Below are 27,524 nucleotides of genomic sequence, written 5' to 3'. Positions count from 1 at the left end.
CATCTGGAGAAAAACCAGATGCCCTAAGCCGAGGGTGCCTCCTAGTTGCTACTGAGGAACCCATCACACTAGCAAAAGTCAGCTGTGTCAAGCCAAGATTGAATGACCCGACAGGCCGCTGCTTGGGTTTCCGACAGAACCTCCATTAAGTGGCCCTGAACGTCCTCGAGAAGCTTAGGGCTCACCTCCTTATATCAAATCAATAAGCGCAACTACTCACCCGTAAGGGTCTCAAGGCGCTGGGGGGTGTGGGGAGGGGGGGGAGGGTTCGCAGGTTCCAGTCCATCAAGGAGGGGGTCTGTCGAAGAGCCAGGTTTTGAGGTTTCTTGCAAAGATGGGGTGCGATGTTATCTGTCTGAGGTGGAGCGGAAGGTCCTTCCAGGCTCTGGCCGCGCAGAAGGAGAAGGAGCGGCTTCCAGATCTGGTCTTTCTGGTGCGGGGGACCACAGCGTAGGAGAGCTGGGCTGATCGTAGGGTTCTTTGGGGTGCGTGGAATTTGAGTCGGCTATTCAGGTATGCTGGTCCAGGTGTCATGGAGGGCCTTGTGAGCATGGGTTAGCATCTTGAAGGTGACTAGCTTCGATGGGGAGCCAGTAGAGTGTGCGCAGGTGCTAGGAGATGTGGCAGTGTCTTGGCAGGTTGAGGACCAGTCTTGCAGCAGCGTTTTGGATTTTCTGTAGCTTACGGGTGAGGTTTTTGTTTATTCCGGCATAGAGTGCGTTGCCGTAGTCGAGCCTGCTGGTGACCAAGGCGTGAGTGACGGTCTTTCTGTGTTTGAGGGGGATCCATTTGAAGGTCTTACGTAGGAGGCAGAGGGTGTGGAAGCAGGAGGACGAGACTGAGTTGATCTGGTGGTCCATTTTGAGCTAAGAGTCCAGGATGATTCCCAGGTTGCGTGCGTAGTCCGTGTGGGTGGGCGGGAATCCATCAAAGTATGAATGTAGCGACCCAGTAAGCACGTTGTGTTAATCTATTTTAAAGCCAAAGTGGCTGAGGGCAACACCTTCTTAGCGGATTGTTCCATCCTCTTAGATTCTCTTTCTCCAGGCGTGGATGGGATAAAGAGGCAGAAGGGTGCTTCGTAGAGCATGATGCCTGAACTACCAAGCTCTAAGGGGATGGATGTGTAGATAAGAAAGCTGGATCCCAAGGCGCTACTTTGTACCTTTTTGCCACCGATTTGAACATAGCTGGGGCAGTCATAGGCTTCTACCATTCCTCTAAGATGGGCTCCGTCAAAGCATCATTAAATGGGAGCAGAGGCTCCGTCACAGAAGCAGAGTGAAGAACCTCGGTCAGGATGTTTGACTTGATACTCGCAGTAGGCAACTGCAAGACCAGTAAATCCACCGCCTGCCTTATGATTGAGTCGTAAGAAGACACCTTCGGCGAAGGAAGGCCTTAGGGTAAAGAGTTCCCACTCCGGAGACGTATCTAACCCACTAGCCTCCTGTAGTCCCTAAAACACTTGCACGAGATCAATAATTTCCTCCTTTTCAGCCTCTTCCTGTTGCTCTGGTATTCTTCCTCCTCCAGAAGCCTCTGTGCCTCCCTTCTAGATCTCAACTTGCGTATCTGTGTCAGACACGCCAGACACGGCGCCGGTGACTTCGGGGCTGGCATCAATGGAGGCTCCACAGGGATAGCATTGGGCGCCAGGCGAGGCCAGGATCACGCCGGACTGGATCCAGACAGCGCCAGAGATTGCACTTCGGTGTCGGGAGAGGACAAACTCCAGGGGTCATTGGCAAAAATGGCATGAAAGGTGCCGGTGCAAAATGAGGTGGTAAGCCTTTGAGGTTGAAAAGCAACGGTCCAATGCGCACCAGTAGGGTTAGCCGCCCGGGTGAGCATGTCATACATCGCATTCACGAAATGCGAAGGATCCGTACCTGGAGTCGGAAAGGGTGGGTACGGATCCGGTACAGCCTGTTCAGAAACCTCTCAGGGCTGTAAGACTGTTACCGGCTGTGGCGCTGGAGCCGGAGTGGCCGGATGCGAAGGCATCGCTTCCCTTGACGTCAGAGAATCTCTTGGAGAGTGTATCGAAGTCACCTGAGCGGAAGGAGAAGGTGAGACTTCATCCTTTCTGTGACGCCGTAGTAGCGGGGGCCTGACTTCGGTGACTTATCTTTAGAAGAACAATGCCTGGAACCATGGCGCCACTTCTAGTGCTTCCTCAATGACTTCGAGGTGTCCATAGTCGGTGACTTGGACTTCGATCTTGTCCTTCAGCCCCTCTTCTGATTCTTCGCCCTGGTCATGAACAACTTGGCCTCCCACTCTGAGGGCCTTCAGATTCATGCGTCGGCACGACTAACATCCCTCATCGTCGTGGTCCGACGACAGGCACCAAAGACAATCATTAAGGGGGTCCGTGATGGGCATATGACCCCTGCATTTCTTACAAGGCTTGAAAACAGATTTCTTCCGAGTAGCCTTTGCACTGCTACAATTTCAGGAGAACCTGTAACAATGAAACACTCAGAAATGGAAAGCCCTGGAAAAACCGTTATGCATCGATGGCACAGGTAATAGGGAATTGACGTTAGCATGCAGACGAGGTCTTCTTATGGCTCCGATGACGTCGCCCAGGGTAGCGAGCGGAGCCGATCCATTGTGACGTCCTCGTCGACGTGGGAGAGTAACGGAAAAAAGTTTCTGTGGAATGCAGTGCAAGGGGTACTTCAAAAGGTGAGGAATCCACAGGCAGATGTATCCATCAGAATTAGAAATACATTTCAGATACCGATATTAATAAAACAGGTGATCTAGAAATAAATAAGCAGTGGATTAGGGAACAAAAGTGTGTCTAGAACAGTACAACTAGCATGAAGAATTAGGACCTACAGCGAGGTTCCCATAAAACTGGCCTCTTTTTTTAGGCCTTTCTTGAAAGGGTGTGCAAAGCGCTTAGGTGGAAATCTTTGAGAAGGCGACAGAGGGGCAAGGGTTCCATATTCTGTCAAATTAACCTAGTAATGCAAATTTTTGGCCATGCTAATCATAGTGTTGAAAGTTTAACTTATTATCCAAAGTCAAACCTGTGGATTTGGCAGCACTGATGAGAATAGGGGTGCTTTCACATTAAGTGAGGGTATTTGAGAGCTTCATGAATTCAGAACATTGTTTAGCCGGAGATGGTGACTGGCCATACAGATTTGTATTTTATCATAGGTTTGTGAGAGCTAAACGATGACCGATTGGAAGGCTATTTTAGCTACAGCAGAGTAGGATGGTATGATGAGCACATTTTGGGGAAAGTATACCAAACTCATGCAGCAGTGCATCAAGAAGATTCAAGTGCAGATTAAAATATAAACATCATCGTTAGGGGATGCAAAGAAGAACTTGGACAGGATCAAACGGAGTCAATGCTTTTAAGTGGGAAGTGGTTGATCAGTTAAGAGGAGAACGTGAGGAGTACTTGCTGTTCTATACCAATGTGATTTCCTATCATGGAGGATGGTGCCGTCTATTGTATTAAAACCGCAGACCGAGGGATATGTTTTGGAGACCAAATGACTGCGACTGCATTGTGAGAGCTCTGAGCCACCAGGACAATAATCCATTCTATGCCGCATATTTCCAGTCAATACCAAGCCCGGGCAGATCCTGTGAACTAGGTGACACAAAGACCTCAGTTGGACATCCATGTAGGCGGGAGAGCCAATGTAACACAAGAAGACTGCAGTGGGGGGGGGGGGGAGGAGAGGGGGGGGGAGGAGAGGGGAGGAGTGATTGGATGCAGTATGCAGGTTTAATACACAGGAGGGCTCCCCATGAGCTGCAGGGACGTGGGAGCACCTTCTGCCATCTCTACACGGTACTACGAGGAGAGAAGCAGGTTTGGCCCTGCGGGAACCTGCCACCAAGGTCGCGGGACCCGAATGCACCTCGAGCTGGCCATTGGTTGAACAGGGCCCTTCTTTGCGGGTGGACTGTGGGAGAGGGGGGGGGGGGGGGGGGGGGGAGCGGGGGGGGGAACCGCAGGCAACGCTCGACAGACATTGAGGGCTTGCCGTGGTGGCCACAAACTGTACGAGAACATCTAGCCTGCCAGGTGCTTCATGCTTTGCCTAAGGCTCTGACTGCAGATGCCACCCCAGGGCATCACACCACATGTAGCGAGGAAGTAGAGGATTCCTGCCATAGCTCAATATGCCAGAGGGACTGTCACTACACCATCCAGGAACCAAGGGGAGGCAGGGGGGTGGCGGCACTTGACACACGGAGGGACATGGATGAATCCTCTTCACTATCAATGGTAGCAAGTGGACATTGTGGGTGGGGCATAACTCCCCGAGCCGATCGTGTACTACTAGAAGGCTTGATAAAGACTTGCACAGGAATCCCATGTATATCTGCACCATCACTAATGTGGGATTGGGGGGGGGGGGGGGGGGGGGAAGAGACCGATTGCTGGGAAGGGCGGGGACTCCATTTGAACAAAGACTACTGAGACTTAATGCGCGACCCATATCATGTTAGCCTCTACTGCTAGATGCCTACCGCACCTTGTTAAACTCTTCACCATCACCCCACTGGTGAAGCGCCCCCAGTCGGTGGCATTATTAAGTCACAAAGCACCTGCAACCGCAGCTTCCGCGCAGGTCAGGCACCAGTGAAGCAAGCCATATTATGGTCATGAGGTGGCGAGTGAAACTTGACGTCCTTCTCCTGTTGGAGTGCCATACTGGGGTGGGGCTCCGGCTCAGTCACCTTTTCTGCGGACTCTGGAAAAAAAACAGCATGGTCCCCTGAACTGCCAAAGATATAAGGGTGCACACCGAAGGAAAATCTCTCTATGGAGAGGGAGGCGGACCAGTCCGCTCTAGACGTGTACCACCACCCCTTCCAAGAGTCACATCTTGGACAGTGCTATATGCAGGTTCGGTGGAAGCGCTCTACACCTTCAAGCCCAGGACACTACAATCTAATGCCAACAAACCGAACCGCTACTCTGGCACTAGAAACCCTCTGCCCTCACAGTAGAGAAAAAGATATTAAAAAATGCACTAAATAAGCACAGTCTGATAAAGCTGATGTTGCAGGTGAGGGAGAGGTCAGGTCAAAGGGGCTACACATGGCCTCTAGTCTACCGGCCATTTAAGACCTAAAGTAAAATACAGAGGGTGAAATTAAATTAGATTTAATACAGTGGATAGATTTACGGAGGTAGAGGGTAGAGTCTCAGAAACCAAAGACACAGTAAAATCATAGGAATCCTGCATTGCCTCTTTACAAAGAATGGCAACTAGAAGCCAGAGCAGAAGATTCGGAGGACAGGTCAAGATGCAACAACCTACGCATGGTGGGCATTTCGGGGGAGGCAAAGGGTGCCACGCCGACTACATAAATCTGACTGGCTGAAGAGCTGGGTGCCTGCAACAGAGGTATCACCTTTCTTCTTAGTTAAAACAATGCACAGGGCCCTCACTACGAAGCCTTCTGTGGGTTCCCAGTCTCATCCCTTCAGTGTTCGTGTTTTCAACTATGCTAATCGGGAGGTAATCCTCTGGGTTGCACGCTGGCTTGAGGCTTTCACCTTCCAGTGCTCCCCTGTGATGAACTTCTCGTATTATATATGAAAGTTAAGCAGCAAAGGAGATCCTTCCAAGAAATAAAACAAAAATTGAGAGCCATGAGCAGCCAGAATATGCTTCTTTTTACCACTCGATTAAAGGTACTCTTCCATGCCAAAACTATTCTTTGACACACCAGAAGGCCTAATCTGCGTGATCGTGGCTCACTTCATGCAGGGGAGGCTGGGGGGGGAGGGGGGGAGAAGTAGACCGGCAGCGGAAGTGAAGGACCTCCCTCCAGGAGAGTGAAAAACAGCTCCAAGTCACAGGAATCGACGATGGGGGTGAATGGCTCACTCACCTGACACGGACCGATCCCCACCGGGGTTGTCGGCCTCCGCAACAGATACCGATCTCATGCTCGAGACTGAAGCATCCAACCCTCGGTTATCCTCTCAGAAACCTCCAGCTTGACAAGCCCTATCTAGTGATCCACACCGGGTTGTTTTGCTTTAGGTCTTTGCTTTTTGGGTTTAATGGAGTGGGGGTTGGGCTACGTTTAAGGCGAGTTTGAACGGCAGGTGAGATGTACATATCAAGCTAGTCCAGTAGGCTACTGTCCCCAGTTGCATCACCACAGGTACTTCTAGTTTGCGAAATATGGGGTGGGACCTGGGGGAAGGATTTTCCTATTTGTTTAGACTTAATTCTTGCACAATCATTATCACTTAACTGTCCAACACAAGTGAAGAGCATGTACAGATCAGAGACACTGTTGACTTTGACACTCCCTTGGACAAATAGTTTGGGCACCAAAACCCAAGTTCACAGGGAATCTTTCTGTTCTTTCACAGAACATTATTACTCTTTTAGACAAAATCAATGAGGGCAGTGTGGAGGGTGGTACCAACCCAGATATATTCATGTGGCAGGAGACGCACTTACTGGGCAACCACTGTCCCTTCCTGGTGCACAGGGAGTACTCGAGAGTGTTTATCTCGGGTTTTGATCACGGATCGAGAGGAGTCCCCATCCTAGTCTGGAAACATGTCCCCTTGGTGGTAAATGGCATGAAAGACTAGGGCGCTTTGTGGCAGGGACTACAGCCCTGCAGGAGCATCATTTATCCCTAGCCTGCATGTACGGTCCTCCTTCATTAGCTATGTCAAACTGTAATACACCCAACTCAAGGGAAAGGTATAGGTCGGTAATGCTGTGTCCCAATGGTTTGAGATAGGGGGGGTACCAGACAGGGACGTCTGCAATCACGTCTACTCTTTGCGTTGGCGATAGAGACTTTGGCAGCATGGGTGAGGGTCAGAGTGCTGATTCATGGCCTTCAATGATTTCCCCATAGTTGGCAACATAATCTCCCTGTACGCGGATAATGTCCTGCTGTTCCTGGATGATCTTAAAGAGTTGGGTCCTCAGGCTCTGCAAATACTAAACACTTGGGATCTACTCAGTCCTTCACATAAATAAGGCAGAGTCTAGGCCTAATGCCCCTCAGTCACGACTTGGGCCCCGGAGTTGCTGGTCCTCTCGACCAGATTCAAATACCTGGGAGTGTTTATAGCCGAAAATATAGTCTTGACGCTTGAGGCCAACATTCACTCAATTGGTGGGATTGGCCAGAGAAGTCAAGTTTTGGTCCTCCCTCCGGTTGTCCCAGCTTGGGCACTCAGCTGGCTTTAAAACAGTCTTCCTCCCAAGACTTTTATATCACCTTCAAAATATACCTTTCCCAGTAGGTAGATGCTTCTTTGCCAAGGCGAATGCACTCTTAAGAGACCTCTTGTGGAAGGAAGGGGTACCTTGAATCCCCCTAGTAAAATATTGCAGGCCCACCTTCGAGCCACTCCAGATCTGACAGTATATTATAGAGCACCACATCTAGCGTTGCTCAATTGCTGGTGGTTGGGGGGGGGGGGGGCAGGGGGAGAGGGATTCAAGACCCAGCCTATGCGACAGTCGGATAGATAATAGGACAAGATCCCATCTCCCACTTACTATGTGGTGGCGACTTAACACAGACTTTACCCGCTTCCACTAGAGTGTTGCCAACTACCTGGAGGGAAGCTACGTGAGCCACTGGATGGGCAAAACAATTTGTGCTGGAGACCCCGCTTTGGAAGGAGACTAGACCCCTCAGGTGAAGGAGCTCCATGGCTTGGAAAAATGGAATACCATAGGCATAGCACTGGATGACGTGTCCAAAATCTTATCCATTAAGTCCTTTACAGACCTACAGAAGACTGATAAAATGCTTCGCATTCAGTTTTTTTTCCCCAACCGCTTCGTCACACGCTTACTCCATACTTGCTGTTGGATCACAAAATCCCAGCATGCTCAACTCTGGAGGTGATAATATTACTCACATTTCAAAGCTCAGAAACTGTCAGTTCTACACCAGACACTGTTACTTAACGAGCCCAATCCACTGATAGAACTGAGGGATGTGTGGTCAACTGACCAGGGGCCTCTTGGAGACAAGGACTGGAGAGGCTGTGGCTGTTCCTAGAAAGGCAGTGGTGGCCTCAAAGTTCCGCCACATACAACTTAAATTATTACACCACACATACCTGGCATATGTCCTCCTCTGTTCCTGAACAGTTAAACCCTTCCTATCCTCATTTGATCTCCTCCCGACACACAAGCTACTAACCCACCTGTCCTTACACATTTCCTTGCCCCTCCTTCCAAGCTCTCAGAATCATTCCAAATTCGCAATGATCAACCTCCCCCCGCCCCCCAAATCCTAATAGGACCTCCTTCGACCTCTTAGGCTCCCCTCGTGGACTCACCCTTCTACCTGATCCCCCTACATCTCCATTAACCCTCACCCAACCCTTAGACCTAATGGCGCGCCTTGATGATCTATCTCATTGGTTGCACCTTCTTACTGCCGAACTTCAGGTCTTGAAAGCCTTGACAATCGAGCATCTCCCCTCGATCAACCCCATCCTCTCCCTCCTAAATTTGACCACAGGCCCCACTAGCGTGGTATCCGGCTCTGTCCAATATCCTCTCCTCAGCTCATTTAATAACTTACCCCTTCCTAACACAGTCTCCCGGCCTAGAAGGACGAAGACTGATCTTGTATATAAAGACATCAAGGATCTACTCTCCTTTTACTCCCTTAATCTGACCACCAACAAGACTCCTCTCGGTTGAATTCCAGCGATTTACCCAAAACCGAACAGAGAACCGCCACTCAACCTCAAAGTCATAAACAACAACGCAGATGTCTCCCCCCCCCACTCACAGGGACGACTCAAATGCACACTTCTCAACTGCAGATCAGCCAGTAAACATGCCTTGGAAATCTACGACCTCATTCAATACCAGGAGTTAGACATCATCCTTACCGAAGCTAGGTTGAATTCTGCCTCCTATCCTAGACCTCCTAGTTCCTCCTCACCATGATAATTCGTCTAGAGAGCGAAAAAGAAGGGCTGTGGCCTAGCTTGTATTCATCGGAGCACTCTTGTTCTCTCATTCTGAGACCTCTGCACCCTCCTCCAGTGAATACCTCGGTCTCAACATTTTAAGTAATCACATGCCGATATGCAAACTACACACTTTCCATCACCCCCCAGGGGGACAATCTATTCTTCATCGAAAAATTACTAGAAATCATCTCAGGTAATGTCGATTCCGCAGTTCCCCAAATCTTCCTCGGTGATTTCAACCTTCATTGGTCTAACCCCAATGACTAAGCTGCTACATGTCTTAAATCCTTCTCAGATGATCACGAGCTGACCCAATACTGCGACAGACCAACACCTAATGAAGGAGAAATCCTGCATCTCATCATCTCCAAAGGAAACACCATATTTCTGGATAACCTCTCTGTTGTAATCTAGCTAAGAATGTTATGCATAGAATTTGAGGATGTCATGGAATGTTAGTGGGGAATGTGGTCAGACAGAAGTGAGAGGTCGTGCTGAGGAGACCGTTGATGCTGATCTACTGTAACTCTTAATTAAACAAGTTTTCCACACCTCTATGTCGTAAGGAGAACGTACTTTCAACACTGGCGACGAGGATATTGTACTATATAATCTTTGAATCTCCTTGGCAGAAATCTCCGTCTCGAAGAACACCTCTTAGGACACAAATCCTCTTGCAAAACACCCCCACTCTTGAGATTTCCACTGTGAGATCGCACACTAGCCTCACAATTATCATCTCCCACACGATCATTGGAAAAGTTTCCTCGTTACTTCACCAACCTTGACATACTCCACATAGATCCGGAATCAACTCTCTCCACATTTTTACTGATGGCTACAATAGTGAAAGGACCAATGAATGAGGTCTTCCCTTTTAAACTATGTTTAGGTTTCTTCACCAAAACTTTGTCTCCTACATTCCACTTTTTGCTCTTTACCCTCATCTTCGAGTCATAATCAGCTTTATACTTATGCTGATACTCCGAAACTCTCTCTCAGCATTCCTCTCTGCTCCTCACAGGACCAGCAGACACAGGCAACCAAGAAGGATTGAGTTTCGACGTTGCTTTCCTACCCCTCAAAACCTCAAATGCCGAGACTTGAGTGACCGCATTAGGCGTGGTGCGGTGTGCCCACCATGTGTCTCTCAAAACCCCACTGAATGAAACCCCAGAACTTAATGCTCGTTGAGCACAATCCTTCACAACCCTATTCATTCTCTCAGATAACCCATTAGCTTGTGGGGCATACAACGCCGTCTTTTGATGTACGATACCATAATCCTTGAGAAATTCCGCCATCTCATGGGACACAAATTGCACACCATTATCCGTGACTAGAAACTTTGGTATCCCCTCAGATAGAAAAACATCCTTGAGAAACTCAATAACCATTCTTGTAGTCACCGAACACACACACTTGGTGACCACCCATTTGGAAGTATAATCCACTACCAGAATAACAAAACGTTCATATGACGGCAGCAACTCAAAACGGCCCACAATATCCAAACCCAGTTTTGACCAGACCACATCAGGAACTACAACAGGAGACAATTAAACCTTATTAATAACATGTGACTTGTCACTGGCGGCACAGGACACGCAATCCTTTACCACATCCTCAATCATGCGATCCATACCTGGCCACCAATACCTTTCACGCACTCTAGCCTTCGTAAGGCTTCGCCCCAGATGACCTTCATGACCTGTGTTAACAATTTTTCCTCTGAGCTCCACTGGGGAATTACCCTCTCACCCCTCATAAGATTACCACCTATGAAAGACAAGTCATCCCTTACTGACCAATAAGCTTTCATTTCATGGTCCAAAGTTTTATATTCAGGCCAACCATGAGTCACCCAGCCTTTCAGTGACTCTAAAATGTTATCCTTGTTGACTTCCTCAACCCGAAATTCCAAGGACAAAGAAGGTTCAGCCACCCAACATACAATATTGCTTTCACATTCTCCACTCACCATACTGACAGGCAACCTAGAAAGACAATCTGCAGTCTTATTGCTGGAACCAGGTATATACTGCACCACAAAGTTGTACTCCTGCAATCCTTCATTCCATCGTTTAATTCTGGGAGTAATATGTTCACTATGTCTGCAAGAGAAAATTTGCACAAGTGGACGATTATCAGTCCTGACTAAAAATGGTTTTCCCCACAAATAAAACTTAAAATGTTGCACAGCCCAGAACAAACTCAAAGCTTCCCTTTCTATGCACGAATAATTGACCTCAGCATCTCTAAGAGCTCTAGAAGCAAAAGCCACCGTTTTCTGCTCACCATCCACCACTAGACAGCCCCCAAACCCTTAAGACTGGCATCCATAGTCAGAATTGTTTTGTTATTGACATCAAAATGTCCAAGAGTGGGCATCTTTCCAATCTCCCCTTTAATAATCTCAAAACTTTCTGACACTCTTCAGGCCATACGAAAACTGATCCCTTTTTAAGCAGAGCCCTGATAGGTTCCGTTACACACGCAAATCCTTTGACAAACTTAGGAGTAAAATTCAGCAAGACCCAAAAACTATCTTACTTGCTCCTTGTCTTTTGGCATAGGGGCTCTGACCACACTTTGTGCAAGCTCAAGTTTGGGCTGAATTCCCTCACCTGAAATCTCATGACCTAGATATGTAACAGTCTGGACACCAATGCGACATTTTTCCTTTTTCACAGTCAAACCATTCTCCTTGAGTCTCTCCAAAACCTCAATCAAAGTTCTATCACGTCCTTCCTTATTTTTACCATAAATCAATAGGTCATCTTATATCCTTCACATCACCTAATATTTTCTTCATTATCCTTTGAAAACACGCCGCAGCCGAGGCTAAACCAAACGGCATTCTCAGGAACCGATAGGCCCTAAGTGGTGTCACAAACGAGGTAAGATGCCTCGAGTCTTTATGTAAGGGAATCTGGTGATAAGCAGATGACAAATATAATGACTAAAAATACGCGCACCCTTGAGCATACTGAACGACTCAGATGTTTGGTAAAGGTTGTCTGTCCACCCAGATCCACTCATTCAGGCTCCTCAAATCAACACACATCCTAACCCCAGCCCCACCATCCTTCGGGGCCAAAACAATGGGTGCCAACCACTCTGAGGCTTCTATTTCTTCAATAACACCGAGATTCAACAGCTTGTTGAGTTCGGTCTTGAGAGGCTCCACCATCATGTTAGGTACCTTCCTCACCTTATGAACACAAGGCGTGGCCTTGTCCTTGAGAACAATCTGATGTTCAAACCCCTTCAGACACCCCAATTCATCAGTAAAAACCTCAGGAAATCTTCCAAAATGTTCATTATCTTTTTTATTTCCAACTATACACTCATTTCTATCTTCGATTAACATTACTTGGTCCTTGGGATCTTTGGCGTTAGGATTAAGCATAATCCCTAGATCCCTCTGATGTCTCCATCCCAGCAGGTTGTCACCCCGTTCAGCTACATACTTTCCCTACTGTATTTCGTTCTTTGAATTGGATGCAAGCCTCAACATATCCTAAAACATTGATCCTAGTACCCCCATAACTAACAGGATTGATGTCAGGAGGAAAAAGTGTAACATTATCCAACCCCACGACTTCGTCCCATTGCTTGTTCCCAATCATCGTGAAGGGAGAACCCGAATCAGCCAGCACTAGGAAATCATAACTATCAACAGAGATCTTGCACTCCGGCATAGATAATTTCCCAGCATCCACTCCTCCACTCTCCTCATCAACACTTAAGATTATAGTGCGTACCACTTCCGTCTTCTTTTCTGCAATCCTGTTTGATTTGCATACACGAGCATAATGACCTTTAACTCCACACTTCATGCAAATTGAATCTTTTGCGTAACAATGCGGATAATTTGAAAAGTGACTTGTGCTTCCACACCTGTAACACTTTATTTTGGGTTGCTCTCTATTAACTTTCTCTACATCACCCTTAGTAGTATGAGAGTTCAAACGAACTTCATTGTCAGGTTTAGTAGGAAAATTCCTCGAGACACCACTAGCTTTTGGATCTTTGTGAGAGGTTTTAAACTTCTCAGACAAATTAATTTTTGCTACATTTTCTGGATTCGTTGAACTTTCTTCACATATTAGGGCATGAACCTCACTTGAATTCACTTTCTTTTCATCACCCCCTTTGTTCATTTCTTGCACCCAAGAAGAGGTATTTTCCATCCCTTCAACAATTGCAAAGGGGGTGATGAGAAGAAAGTGAATTCCCATCCTCGTCGCCAGTCACGACATAGAGGTGTGGAAAACTTGTTTAATTAAGAGTTACAGTAGATCAGCATCAACGGTCTCTCTCACCACGACCTCCCACTTCTGTCTGACCACATTCCCCACTAACATTCCATGACATCCTCAAATTCTATGCATAACATTCTTAGCTAGATTACAACACATCTGCCAAGGAGATTCAAAGATTATATAGTACAATAATTGATATTCTGGTTTGGAGTCTCTTTGGGGTAAATAGAAGATAAGTGTGCTCTAGTCACGCTAAAGTTTTAGTAGGTATTTTATTGCTGTAAGACTGCATTATTGTTATTTCTGTTTTTACTTTTATATTAAGTTTTCTTTATGTATCATTTTCCTTCATGTAAAGGGGATGTGTTGTAATCCAGCTAAGAATGTTATGCATAGAATTTGAGGATGTCATGGAATGTTAGTGGGGAATGTGGTCAGACAGAAGTGGGAGGTCGTGGTGAGAGGAGACCATTGATGCTGATCTACTGTAACTCTTAATTAAACAAGTTTTCCACACCTCTATGTCGTAAGGAGAACGTACTTTCAACACTCTCCCCTTGCGACTGGTCTGACCATCACATCATCCTCTTTTACATTAACCAGGAGGTGTCCGCGAGAAAGCCTCAATCGAAGAAGCTAAAAGGTATGTAAAAGGGACCATAGACATATCAATACAGCAACCCAATGTAAACTTGCCCTTTCCGCCCAAGTTGACAAGCCAGAGGTTCACTTACTCACGGACTTTTACAACTCTACTATCTCAAGTATCATGGACTCCGTTGCACAGATCCAACAAAAAAAATGCATCAACAAAAATCTCGAAACCATGGTTTAATGACAACTTAAACTGCGAACGACGCAACCTAAGAGCAACTGAACGATCTTGGAAATCCAACCCTTCCTCGGATCCGCTAAAAGTCCTCCGAACGGTAAGGAGCTCCTATAACAAACAAATCAAGAGCGCCAAGGCCGACTACCTCAGATCTCAACTTAACCAAGCCTCTAATCGTCCCAGGAAACTTTTTGAAATTGTTAAACAATCGTGTGACACGCCCACTCGGTCTGACCCAGGACACAGCCTACCCTCTTGCAACGCTTTGGCTACATTTTTCTCTGAGAAATCGAGACTCATCAATATCGAACTGGAATCTAAAAAGGCCTCTTTACCATCCTATTGCCTTGCGCATCCCTATCCCCCACTGAACTGCCCGATCCAGTTAGTCTGAGCACCAAAAACAATGCCTTTGGGACACTTTCACTCCTTTTAGCGAAAGAGACCAACAAAATTCTTCAGACTATCAACCCATCCAATCACTTTAATGACCCGCTACCACCCTCCGTCTTCAAAGAAACCAAGAAAGTCCTCACCCCTCTCTCGATAAGGATTTGCAATGCCTCTCTGTCTCAAGGTACGATCCCCGACTGTCTAAAAGCAGCTCAGGTTTCCCCTATCTTAAAAAAACCCTAATGCGGATAGTGCAGACCTTAATAAATTCTGCCCTATCTCCAACATCCCTACTCTGGCCAAACTCCTTGAAAAATGTGTCCAATCTCAACTTTGTGCTCACATCGAAAATTTCCAACTCCTAGATCTTCACCAATCTGGCTTTAGTAGCGGTCATAGCACTGAATCGGCTCTCATTCATGTTTCGATGACATTCTAAAAATGCTCGACCACAACGAATCCTGCCTCCTGATCCTCCTTGACTTTTCCTCTGTATTTGACACTGTAAATCACGACAACCTACTATTGGTTCTGGAACCCAGGATGGACCTCTCTGGTCTGGTGCTGCAATGGTTCTCGTCCGTCCTCCATCACAGATCCCAAAGAATAAAGGTGAACCACTCCCTATCCCAGCCCACGCCTGTATCCATGGGTGTCCCACAAGGGTCCGCCTTATTCCTCATACTATTCAACCTTTTCTTGGAACCACTTGCAAATGCACTAAACTCAACGAACATTCTCTTCCATGTGTATGCAGATGACACGCAACTTTACCTGAAAATCTCCTCCCCTGACAATCTCACATCACTCGACACTACCCTCATGAACACTCAAAACTGGCTAACGGAGAACTACCTCTACTCACCACTTCCAAAACCGAATTCTTGCTCATTTCTCCTCTGAATCATACCCCCAAAGTAGACCTCTGGATGAACCATCTCACTGCTTTAAACTACCCCCCCTGTCATCATTGATTCAGCCAAAAAGCTTGGAATCACCCTGGACAAACACTTACATTTGAAGAACCACATTAGTAAGGTTTGCAAGAGAGCGAATCACCAGATGAGACTACTCCGGAATCTCAAACCTTTCCTCCCACAAGCTGACTTCAAGCAGGTTGTTCAAGTGCTGGTGTTACGGAGGCTAGACTAGGGCAGTGCTACACTATGTGGTCTCCCTAAATATACCTTGGCCCCACTTAAAGCTGTATTGAATGAGACAGCCAGACTGACCACGGGCACTAAAAGATCTGCACACATTTCCCCAGTCCTAAAATCTCTAAATTGGCTGCCTTTTGAAGCAAGAATACAGCTAAAGACCACCTGCCTGACTCACAAAGCTCTCTATCTCAAAACCCCCAAGTACCTATGCCAAAAGCTAGAACCACAGGTATTTCGAAAAAGATAACTTGTCAAAGCTTTCTCCAGCTCCGCTCCACAGATCTGGAACTCTCTCCCTCCTGAAATTCGCAGACTCACCTCCACGGTTGCCTTCAAAATGAAAGTAAAACGATTGCTTATGTGCAAGTTCTTATCCTAATTGGGCTCCGATCAATTGCTTGAAGATACTGGACCTTCACCCTCATCCATTGTACTGATGTATTATATCCACTTACCTAATCTTTTCTTCCCCTCCTAGTCCCGATATTTTGTTTTTGTTTGTTTTTAACTACTGTGATGTGTTGAACCCTATGTAATGGTTTCCTTTGATATGTATTTGACGCCTGTCTAACCTGGACCTTCGTAATTGTAAAGCGCTTTGATATCCCTCGGGATCATGTTCACGCTATATAAAACTTTATAATTAAATAAAAATAAATACATACCTCTCAAGAGCATGCCTGTTCAGATTGGAACGGACTTGCTCTGGGTGTTACCTGCAATGCAAGAACGCCACTGGGGATTTACTACATACTTTCTGGCTACGTCATAATCTTAGGAGGAAGTGCTAGAGCATCTAGGGGTGGTGATGGGTTGGAGGATTGCCAGGCAGCCAAAAATGATTCTACTGCACATTGTGGATGATGAGTGGGTACAGGGGGAGGGGGTGGACAGACATAACAGGGCGCTGCTCTGGCTGAGTATGCGTATTTCAAAAAAGGGAAAGTAGAAAGGCTTGTTGTTTCTACTTAGATGGGTGGGCAGAGGGTATGGATTATTGTTTGGATCTGGAGCATATGGTGTACCAGGCCAGGGGATGCAGACAGAATATTACAACATTGAGAAAACTGGGCTGGATACTAAAGGATTCATTTTGAACCACGCCAGCTCAGGCAGTGGTCCTCGGACAGCGAGATATGCTCATTTGTTCCCACAACAACGTGAGACCCAGGGGGAGAGCTTAACATTTGTTAAAAAGAGCATTTGCATGACATACCATGAAAAACGGTACCTGGTCCATAGTGGCTTTGATGTATTGTATTGAGTGCTTATGTGCCAGGGGCTTGTTTTACATTTTCGATAAACATTCAATAATAAGTTTTTTTTTAAACTGTAGACAAAATCAAGAACAGGAGACATGATTTTTCTCCTTTAAGGATGGAAAAAGAACCTGCGCAGCACACCAGTATCAGTTTCTCACTCACAATATTGGCTTCATATATTGGCCTTGTGAGTGTATCATACCTGATATGGCAGCTAAATGGGGAAGTTTTGACACCATGGTCAATCAGTCCATGTGTCAGCCAAGGATCTGATTTTCTCTTGAAAACCATGTCTATTGATTTTACTCGTCTCGCATCTCTATGGCGTAGTTCTCACTCCCTCGCCTGCTACTACCTCTGTATATTAAAGCCTTCTTTCCAAGTTACCGTTTCCTTTTATCATTCCATTGCACTTTCCCTACATCTTCCCATTCCTCTATTCCAGCAGCTGCATGATTCCTACTTCTAGTTTTTACTTTCCTGCTCCCCCACCCCCATCATCTTTCCTTCTACTAGTGGCAGCAACACCATGTCCTGATCCATTATTAGTCGTCTCCTGCTTTCCATCATTTTCAAGCCAGATCAGCCACCACAACAAGGAATGAGGGGGGAGTTGGCATTGTAGGGTCATGGTAAAACCACTTGCACATCTAGCCCATGTGCCTGGAAGGCTCATAGGAGGAAACTAACCAATACGGACACCCTTCAATCATAGCTCTTTATGTAGCCCAACCTACTTTTACCCACAAAAATAACCACTTGCTGATAAACACCAAACTGGTAAATCCAATCACGTCAAAGTAAAAGGGGAAGAATGAACTGGATCAGCACTTCAATATTAGAGAACTAGTGCACCATTTAGAAATTAGGCGTGAATGCCTCTAGCAACTAGTACCCGATAAAAAGTGTCAAACTACACCCAATTCCAAAAATCCTAACTATACAAAAAATAAAACTATTGGCTATTGTCAATATTCACAGTATCACTATGACATACACAAATACATGATTTATGGAATTATGATCACCACATCAAACAATCCTGCACCATTACAGGGTTCTGAAAATATTATGTACAGTTTTAACTGCTGGTTGGGAAAGAAGCTGAATGGGCCCTCAAAGGCAAAAAATGCCACCTCGTGCATTGTAAAATTCTTTCTGGAGCTTGCCACATCATAGATATGTTCCATTTTTCTTGCCACCAAGCCAGGTTTTTTCATTTTTTCACGGCTACTGTTAGACCTCTTTTCGCCCATTGAATTCTTATGGTGCATTTCCTTGATGTAAGAACAACCTAAAGGGCATGCAGGTGAAATATTCAAATATGTTTAGGTCGAGCATTGGAGACCTCTTATTTATACTTTAGTATATACTTATATGTGTATGCACTTTGCGGGCTCTGGAGATCAGCCCTAGGACTGGTCTGCTTCCGCTTAGGGACATTTTTCAGTTCAACTACCTCTATTTAACAGTTTTAATAGAAAAGGACCAGTAGAGGTCAGTAAAATAACAGAATTGCTTTCTGCTGAGGGACTTTCTTTTTTTAATTTTTTGGGCAACTGCCTCTATTTAACTTTCTTGATAAAAAATGACCAGCAGAGGTCAGTAAAATACCAGAATCACTTTAGCATTCATAGATTCCAGTCCATAGAAATTGTCTTCCACGAGCACCCGTAGACAATATTTTTTTCAAATCTTGTATTTTCAGTGATATGACCACCGAAGGCCCAGATTTTATATTAAAAACAGAGCTTTGGACTATACCATTTCTTGCTGAAAGGCAATATTTCTCTCCATGTGTTCCCATACCAGGCGTGTCACGCAGTTTGGGGCTTACTTTCCCTCCATGTTAAAGAACAGTAGATGTTTCAGCACCCAGGCTAATGTGTTGCATAGCTGAATACATATAAGGTCCCCAAAGGCGAGACCGATTGCATTGAAAATGGTTGTTTTCACTTTGTAGTCAACCACTTCCCACATCCCTAATTTGGCTCAGCAGGTAAGCGATTCTCTAACAAGCGCAATACCCATATGTTCAACTGGAAGCTATGCCCCTAAATTGAAGATTGTTTCGGCTAGAAGCTGCTCATCTTCATGTTCACCCTCAGTTAGAAGCTAGTTATAAGCCTTTTAGGAATCCGGAGAACGATTAATTACGCCAAGTATACACTGTGTGCCTTTATAATGAAATGGGGATGAACAATCCAACAGCACGGGTGCGGGGAGAGGTTCTCCAAGCGCTAATATTTTGTTTGGTAGAAAACACACATTCATTTTAATTTACTAATAACTTTGAATTCCTAGGTGACATAAAAGCTTATAAAAATGTTAACCCAATTATAACGGGAAAGAAGCCTTAATCTCCTAAGTATTTATGTTCAAGTCATCCGAGTATTCACAATTTCGACCAGAACATTGATTGAAGAATCGAAAAAAGCCATTCACCTGAATCTCATGTAGCAGGGTTCTTTAAACAAATTAAGCGGTCGATAGGCCATGAACTTGTGATAGTATATTAAGACGCAATTAGCAAAGCATTTAGAATATAAGGCAGCATGAGGATTTTGGTGTTGGTTGGCCAAATCCTTCATTAGAAATTTGCAGTCCTGCTACCAACATTTGAGTAAGAGCAGATTTGAATTTCAAGCAGTCATAACAGCGACAAAATAGAAGGTACATCAAAAGAATCTACTCCTGCCCATTTTAGTTTTGTCACAGCACAATGGAATTGATACTTTTCACAGTGCTAGAAACCAGTCATGAGAACAATTACCTGGGCTGACTATTAGATGAAAGAAGTGGAGCTTGTTTGGGTCTGGGAAATCAACTTTACATGTACCTAAAAAAGAAAAAAAAAAGATAAACGAGTGAGGGGAAAAACAAAACATCACCTACATCAATATTTATGCAGCAGGAGCTGAATGTAAAAGGAAGGGTAGGCAGTAGGATTCTTTAGCCATCTCAATATGTACAAAGCTACACTCAAGCAAACATAGTTACAAATGGGGCAACTGTGCTAGATTCAAACCTAACAATCTCACACCCACCGGTCCTTTTCACAAACTGAAAGCGCCAAACTCTAGAATCTCTTAATGGCAAACCTATAATTACAAAAGGAAGGAGAGGTAATGGTATGTAATATTCGTGAAACATTCATTTAGAGAAAAAGAAAACCACGTTTCAAATCTAGCTAGAGTAAGCGCGTTTCATTCCTGGCAGCATGAAAACATTTCCAAAGCTTTTCGGTGCTATCTGTCAAGAGTTTGTTCGCAGAATGTAGGTGTTAAGTCATAAGACAAGTTCTAGTTGTGGGTGGATATATTTCAAGCAAACTTTGAAATAGGGTACAAGGCCAAACATTTACACATAAACAATCTAGTTTTGAACTGCCTAGTAACCATAATCCATTTGAATGCCTTTGGTAGTCCTAAATGGAAGAAAAAAAGTAACAAACGGGGAACTGCACCAAACCGTGTTCAAGCCTAAGAGGGAAGGCTGGCATGGAAAAAATACCAATATGGGTCAGATATACATTTGAGATTTGTCATAATATTAAGTAATACAGATTGGTGTTAAATATATATATATATATATATATATATATATATATTTTTTTTTTTTTTTTTTTTTTTTTTTTTTTTTTGAAAAAGCCAGTCGGCGAAACGCGTCTGTCAGCGTTTCGGGGGTAGCACGGGGGGAACTTGCCAAATAAAGCATTCATGCTTTAAAAAAACTTTGTCCCTGGATTTTTGCTGGAGTGCTCTTCACTTTACACGTCTATACGTGTTGGTTGTTTCATATATATATATATATATATATATATATATATATACTGGCTGAAACCTGGGAGAAGAAAATAAGTTACTTACTTGTAGCTAGGGTTAGTGTTAGTATCTTTCATAGATTCACATGCCTGAATTATTCCCAATCGTCAAGATGGGAGTCCCATGGTATAATAAACAAGCAGTATTCCAGAACTGCCATAGGCTACAATGGCCCTGAGCCATGCCATCATAACTTATCCATGTCTTTTTTCAAAAATAGGACCAAAAGCTGAAAGCAGCCATACAGCTATTAGCACCCTCTAGAACAGAGGTCTTCAAACTTTTTGACGCAGAGACCCCCATTGTCAAATGTTTATAGGCGTAAGGACCCCCTTCTGATGAAAATTTCTACAACCTAGATCTCATCATAGACAACTATTGACAACCATAAACACCCCCAATTTCCACAGCAAATAATTTTTACGGTGGGGAAATAATACTAAAGTATTTAGCAAACCAAAGGTCAGTGAGCGTGGGGGTGTATTTAAAAGGTGTAGCTAAGAACAAAGGGCCTTATTAATGAGGAATTGGAGTAGGGCAGCACCGCAAGTCTTCTTGCTGCGTTGCCCTATGCCGATGTGAAAGGGTAGGAATGCACAGTATTTATGAAATACGGTGCATTCCTGTCCTTTTCCTTTGCGTTGGTGCATAAGTTGCTGCCTAGCACCGATATAGACAGGATTGTTTTTGTACAGGAAGGGGCACCTTTCTTCAAGACAACAATCCCGAAAGGTGTTTTCCTCTTTCGATGTGAGCTGCAGAATGCAGCACTTATGGAATAAGGTAAAAACGAGTAAAAATGAAAAATTTCTCCTAGTTACACCTCCACTGGGGAAGCATCAGTTTTTGGAGCTGCCCCAGGTTTACCCGATTTTGAAAATATGGGGTGTGAGAAGTTGGCGGATGTCCACAAAGCCCATAGAACACCTCCTTGACGCAGAGTAAGACAACATAGTGGCTTGCGCTGCTATGTCTTACTCCATATCTATGAGGCCATGCAAAGCCATGCAAGGTGACTTTTCACAGTTTCATAGGTATAGCTGAGATGCTTGCTCCGCCGGAGCATTAAAAAAAATGATGCTCTGGTGATGAAAGCCTCTCATAAATAAGCACCAAAATATTCTGTATGTTTTTTAGGTTTTTCATTAAAATAATGGGCAGCGTAAATGAAAAATAAATTTAAAAAATTGTTACTCAGTGAGAAATACACTGTAGGACATCACAGTGTAAGATAGTGCTGCAAAACATGCAAATAGTTTTTCAATAAATTGGTGCTTCCAAAATGTAGATTTTAGTAATACCAGAGCGTATGTAATGCAATTTTCTTTTTTACACAACTGTCCCTTCAACACACCTTTGAGGGTACTAAGAGCTCTGTAAATGCAGTTCAAATTGAAAGCACACACTTCACAGCTCAGTTATTAACTCTTTGCACTACCCCTAAAAAAAACAAATCTTTGTCATCACAAAGCTTGGAGTGATTTGATCCAATAAAGCGAGAATCAGCCCGAGGGCACCCTTTACACTTGTAGATTAACTTCTAGGCACATTTGCATTTCACTCAGCCAAGCCCACACCCTGCACAAAAACTTTACACAGCACAAGAGACTCAATTGATGGAACTTCAGCTGATAAAGATCTAAATTAGCCTTCCCAGGACTGCTGTCTTCATTTAAAACGAAAGTAAACCTTTTGGATTGCAGGCACAAGTGAGGCTGGGGAATGTGCGACCCTCTTCCCTGGCCTCTGCGGCCCCCCAGATTGAAGACCTCTGTTCTATAATCTTCCCAGCAGAGTCAGTTTCCCTCAGATTTTCCCAGCACAAGTGAGAAGTGATGGTCCTGATATAGAAACAGAAACTGCCTCTATGGGGAGGAGGGTGGGTGCATGTGAATCTATGAAAGATACCAATACTGGATAACCATAGTTACAGGTAAGTAACTTATTTTCTTATCCAGTATTGGGATATCTTTCATAGATTCACATGCCTGAATCAGAATAGTAAGCAGTACCATCCAATTTTCTAGAATGTCTCTTGCAGATGGTGGGAGACTTGCACATATCAAACCAAAATCTTAGGTTCCTAGTAGAGGACGTTACTTATGAAACAAACAAATTCCAAACGAAGCTGCCACAACAGTGAAGACACCACACCCAACGCTTTATTCAATCTTCTTTATTTGGCAGGCAGCAGCGTGCTAGAAACGGGCCATGTCAGCAAAGTCTTTCGCCAAATTCCTCCATACGCGTTTCGGGAATAGCTTCCCTTTGTCACTGGTTTGGCATTCAGGGGAAAGGAGCTGAGTGCGTGTTGATATCAGGTGTTTTCAATAAAGCCACAGTGGGCGTGTCCTCGCTAAACCTGCTGGATGTCGTAGTGCAGGTAAGTATTACCATCTTTAGTAGAAGCCGCTTACCCTTTTCCTCCTCCATTAAAATTCCCATCGGGTTGCATGCATAGACATATATATATATACACACACACACACACACACACACACATATATATATATATATATATATATATATATATATATATACACACGCGTCTCTATAACGAGGATAAAAAAAACTTAAGATAATAATGTAACCAAAGGCATACCGTACTAAGAAATGCTGTACATATTTCCTTCACATATGCATATAAACTTATACCTATACAGTATAATATCTGCAATTATCATAGAGAAAAAACAGAAGTCTCTTTCTAAAGAAAAGAAAGAGGCTTACCTTAACGGAAAAAGATGGCGAAGTACTGCCTGGCCCACTGCTGCATCAGCATCCTGTGCGGAATCCAGGTAACAGTGCTGCGTGAAAGTATGCGTGGTATTCCAGGTTGCAACGCGGCAAATCTTTTCCAACGTCACCCCTGCGAATAGGGCTGTTGAAGTTGCAACCACTCTAGTAGTGAACGTTTACCATTCTCTTCAAAGACTTGCTAGCCTTGGTATGACAGAATTGGATCGCGGCAGAAATCCATCTTGCAATAGTGTCTTTTGTTATAGCAGTCCCCTCTCTGCCTTGGCCATAAGCAACAAGCAGTTGATCGGTTTTTTAAATGTCTTTAGTTCTTTGAAGATAAAACTTAAGGCAGCGTGTGACATCAAGTATATGCGATGGCTGTTCCGGAGGAGTTGAAGGTTGAGGAAAGTAAAACAGGAGTATAACTGGCTCATTGAGGTGAAACTGAGAAAGCAAATTAGGAATAAACGTGGGATTAGTCCTTAAAATCACAGCATTGTCTTTAAAAATCAATAAAGGTTTCTTGATTGTGAAAGCCTGGATCTCGGTAAAATTCCTGGCAGAATTAAGGGCCAGAAGAAGGGCGACTTTCCATGTGAGGTATTTCAAATCAACTTTTTGAATGGGTTCAAAAGGCCTTTTCATAAGCTTGCGAGAACTACATTTAGGTTCCATTCTGGGGGAGGTGCCCGCACTGGTGGGAAAACAGGAATAGTCCTTTCATTAATTGTTTGACAAAACTTGATGCATATAGAGAAGTGCTTCTCGAAGCTCTTCTATAGAGAGAGATGGAGGCTAGATGTACTTTAACCGAAGAGAAAGCGAAGCCTGATTTTGCCAAAGAAAGAATATATGGTAAAAATCTGTTGAGGGGATACCTGAAATGGATGAAGATTATGTCGATGGCACCAAACATAGAATCTTTTCCACTTAAGCATGTTTGTCTTATTGGTGCTTTACGCTCTAGATTTTAAAAGAATGCCTCTACACTCCTAGGAAATTCTCATGTCCTTGAATTCCAGGAATTCAGGAGCCAGGTATGCAAATGTAGGGATTCCGGATGCTGTACTTGACCGTTGTCCCTGGACAGAAGAGGGGGTAGACCACTGCAGACGAATGAATAGGTCTAATTTCTGACAGGTGAAGGAGTTCTGGAAACCAATGCTGCCTGGGAGCGATTAGAATCCGGCGACATCCCTCCAACTTCATTTTGGTCCTTACTCTGGGAATCAATGGGATGGGGGAAAAGAGTAGGCATAGATCACGGACCATCGCATCGAAAGGGCATTGCCCGGAGATCCCAGGACAGTATACCTCCTGGTATAGAACAGGCATTTGGTATTGTTTGTGGCAAACAGGTCCAGAGCTGGCTTCCCCCATAGAGCAAACACTCTCTTCAACTGAAATTGATAGAGTTCCCATTCGTGGCAATTGTCTGTCGCTCTGCTGAGAGCATCTGCCAGAGTATTGTGTAAACCTGGAACATGTTCGGCTTTGAGAGAGATTCCTTGTTCTGTTGTCCAATCCCACAGTTCCTGTGCTTCTGTGGACAGCGTGAGAGATTTTGTTCCTCCCAGTTTATGTAAAAAATACTGGTCTTGTTGTCCGTACGGACTAGTACTGAAGATCCTGCAATCCTTGGAAGGAAAGCCTGTAGGGAGAGGAATATGACCTTTAACTCCAGGCTGTTGATGTGGCTTTGCTTTTAGGCATTGGACCATTTGCCCTGAATTTGAAGGTCCTGCAGGTGGCCACACCAGCCATCCATGGAAGCAACCGTTGTCAGGATGAAATCTGGTATTTCCTGTAAGAAAGTCAATCCTTTTGAAAGGTTCGGGGTATGAAACCACCATCTCATTGCGGTCTTCATAGCTGGGGTAATGCGAATGATGTCTTCGAAAGATCCTGATGTGTGAAGCCATTGTTTTTGCAATTCTTCCTGGAGAGGTCTCATCTTGAGTTTGGCTAAACAAACCAGATCGGTCGCTGACGAGCACATTTCTAGCAGCGACTTGTATTTCCTCACTGAAATGGACCTTTTTCTTGAAATGCTCTTTGCCAACAGACTTAGCCAGATTTGACGTTCCACTGACAAGAACGCTTTGCATTGAAATGTGTCCAGCCTGGTTCCCAGGAAAGGTACTGTTTGACTGGGGGTGAAGGAGGATTTTCTGATGTTGACTGTCAGTCCTAATTTTTTGAACAGTTGTAAACAACATTGGTTTTTTTGGATGCTTGTTTTGCTGTAGGAGCCTTTTAACGGCCAGTCGTTCAAGTATGGGAATACTTGATGACCTTGAGAACGTAAAGTCGCCTCCACAGGTGCCAGGCATTTTGTGAATATCCTGGGAGCAAACTTGAGACCAAATGGGCGAACATTGAATTGATAAAGGGTACCAGCCACTGCAAATCGGAGAAATGTGATGTTTTCGATGAATGGGGATGTGGGAAAAAGTCTTCTAAATTGAGGGAAGTCATGAAATCTCTTGTTTAGACGTCGTAGAATCTCAGTTAAAGTTACCATCCTGAAAGTTTGCTTTCTAAGGAATTTGTTTAACTTTCTGAGATCTAAAATCGGTCTCCATTCCCCTGACTTTCAGGATCAAAAAGAAACGGAAATAAAAACCTTGACCCCTTTGCAAAGTTGTAACTTTCTCTATGGCTCCTTTCGCGAGCATAATCTTTATTTCTTTCTGCAATAAGTGAAGCCAGGAGGGGAGGGGGGTGGTCTCCCCTGGGTGGTTTAGTTGGAGGTTTTTGTATGAATTCCAATGTGTGACCTAAGGCGACCAGATCTAGAACCCAACGGTCTGAAGTTATGCTCTCCCAATGTTGGAGAAAACTATCTCTTCGCACCCACAGGAAGGGAAATTGAAGGGGAGGATTGTACCCTGATAAAATCACTGTCTTCTTCCATTGTCTTTGCTTTGGGTCGATGTTCTCTTTCAGCCCCCTTGGCGAGCGAAACCAGCCATAGTAGGTTGACGGCAGACAGCAGAATGGTAGGATTGCCTATACTGTGTCTGGTAAGGTTGATATCGCTGCGTTCTTTGGTAGTTCCCTTTGTAAGTGGAAAAACCACGACCCTTAGCTCCTCTGAAAGGAATCTTCCTGTATTGAAATGAACCTAAGGACTTGGCAGTGTCCGTATCTTTTTTGATAGAGAGAAGCGCATCATCTATATGTTTTCCGAATAAGGCTTCCCCATCATATGCCATATCCAAAACTTTCGCTTGGACCTCTGGTCTAAATGTGGTTGCCTCCAACCATCCCGGTCGACGTAATACAGCCGCCGCTGCTAGATGATGACAACTCGTATTGGCTATGTCCATAGCACAATCAATAGTTTCAGAGGCTGCTCGCTCTTCTTCAGCGAGGATCTTTCTGGCCTCCTGTTGCCTGTCCTCCGGGATAAGATCTAGTAGGGAAGCCATATCAGACCATATTTGTCTGTCGTAACGACCGATGATGGCCAAAGCGTTGGCTGCTTTGATATTGGTTACAGCCATGGTGGTGAAACACTTTCCAATAAAATCAAATTTACGTCCTTCCTTATCAGGAGGAGTGGAAATCGGAGTGGAAGGGTTTTTAGACCGCTTTTGTGCTGCCTGTGAGGTTACAGAATCCAGTTTCCGATGTCCAGTCAAACAAGAAGGAGAGTTTTCCGGGGCTCTGTATTTTTTCTCAATGCGAGCTAGTACTGGCGGTATTAATGCTGGGGTCAACATTATTTTGACCCCCTCTTGCCAAACGTATTCGATGATAGGTATTGTGCGCATTGACTTTCTGGTTTCCTCTTTAAAGTCATACAGGAAGCATTCTGTAAGCTTAACCTCCATGGGAAGATAAAATCTATTAAAAGCTCTCTCCATCAAGTTGTGGAAACCACCTATATCTTCTGGCGGAGAGTCCGCTGGATGATGTGACGGAGGTGATGGAGTAGGGATAATATAATTGTCCCAGGGGTCAACAGATGGATTTGGCCCTCTTCACATTCTTCATCTGAAGAGGAATGGTCAACAGGAACAGTCTCCTGTGGAACTCTAGGTGTCACTGGTGAAATGGG

At 44.7% G+C, this 27,524-nt stretch overlaps 1 protein-coding gene across 4 annotated transcripts in view; it reads right to left on the bottom strand.

The window, feature by feature from the left end:
* Window positions 1–27,524, bottom strand: part of UBE2F (ubiquitin conjugating enzyme E2 F (putative)) — a 1,125,427-nt gene that overhangs the window by 887,975 nt on the left and 209,928 nt on the right. For all 4 annotated transcript variants that reach the window (XM_085645042.1, XM_085645043.1, XM_085645041.1 and 1 more), the window contains one exon: window positions 19,666–19,731. In XM_085645042.1, the coding sequence (XP_085501168.1) occupies window positions 19,666–19,731 (66 nt within the window). The remainder of the gene's footprint in view (window positions 1–19,665; window positions 19,732–27,524) is intronic.

This window comes from Triturus cristatus, chromosome 3_1, assembly GCF_964204655.1.
Source record: "Triturus cristatus chromosome 3_1, aTriCri1.1, whole genome shotgun sequence".
In the NCBI taxonomy this organism is placed as follows: domain Eukaryota; kingdom Metazoa; phylum Chordata; class Amphibia; order Caudata; family Salamandridae; genus Triturus; species Triturus cristatus.
The sequence above is the reverse complement of the archived record's forward strand: the minus strand, read 5'-3'. Positions and strand labels throughout refer to the sequence as shown.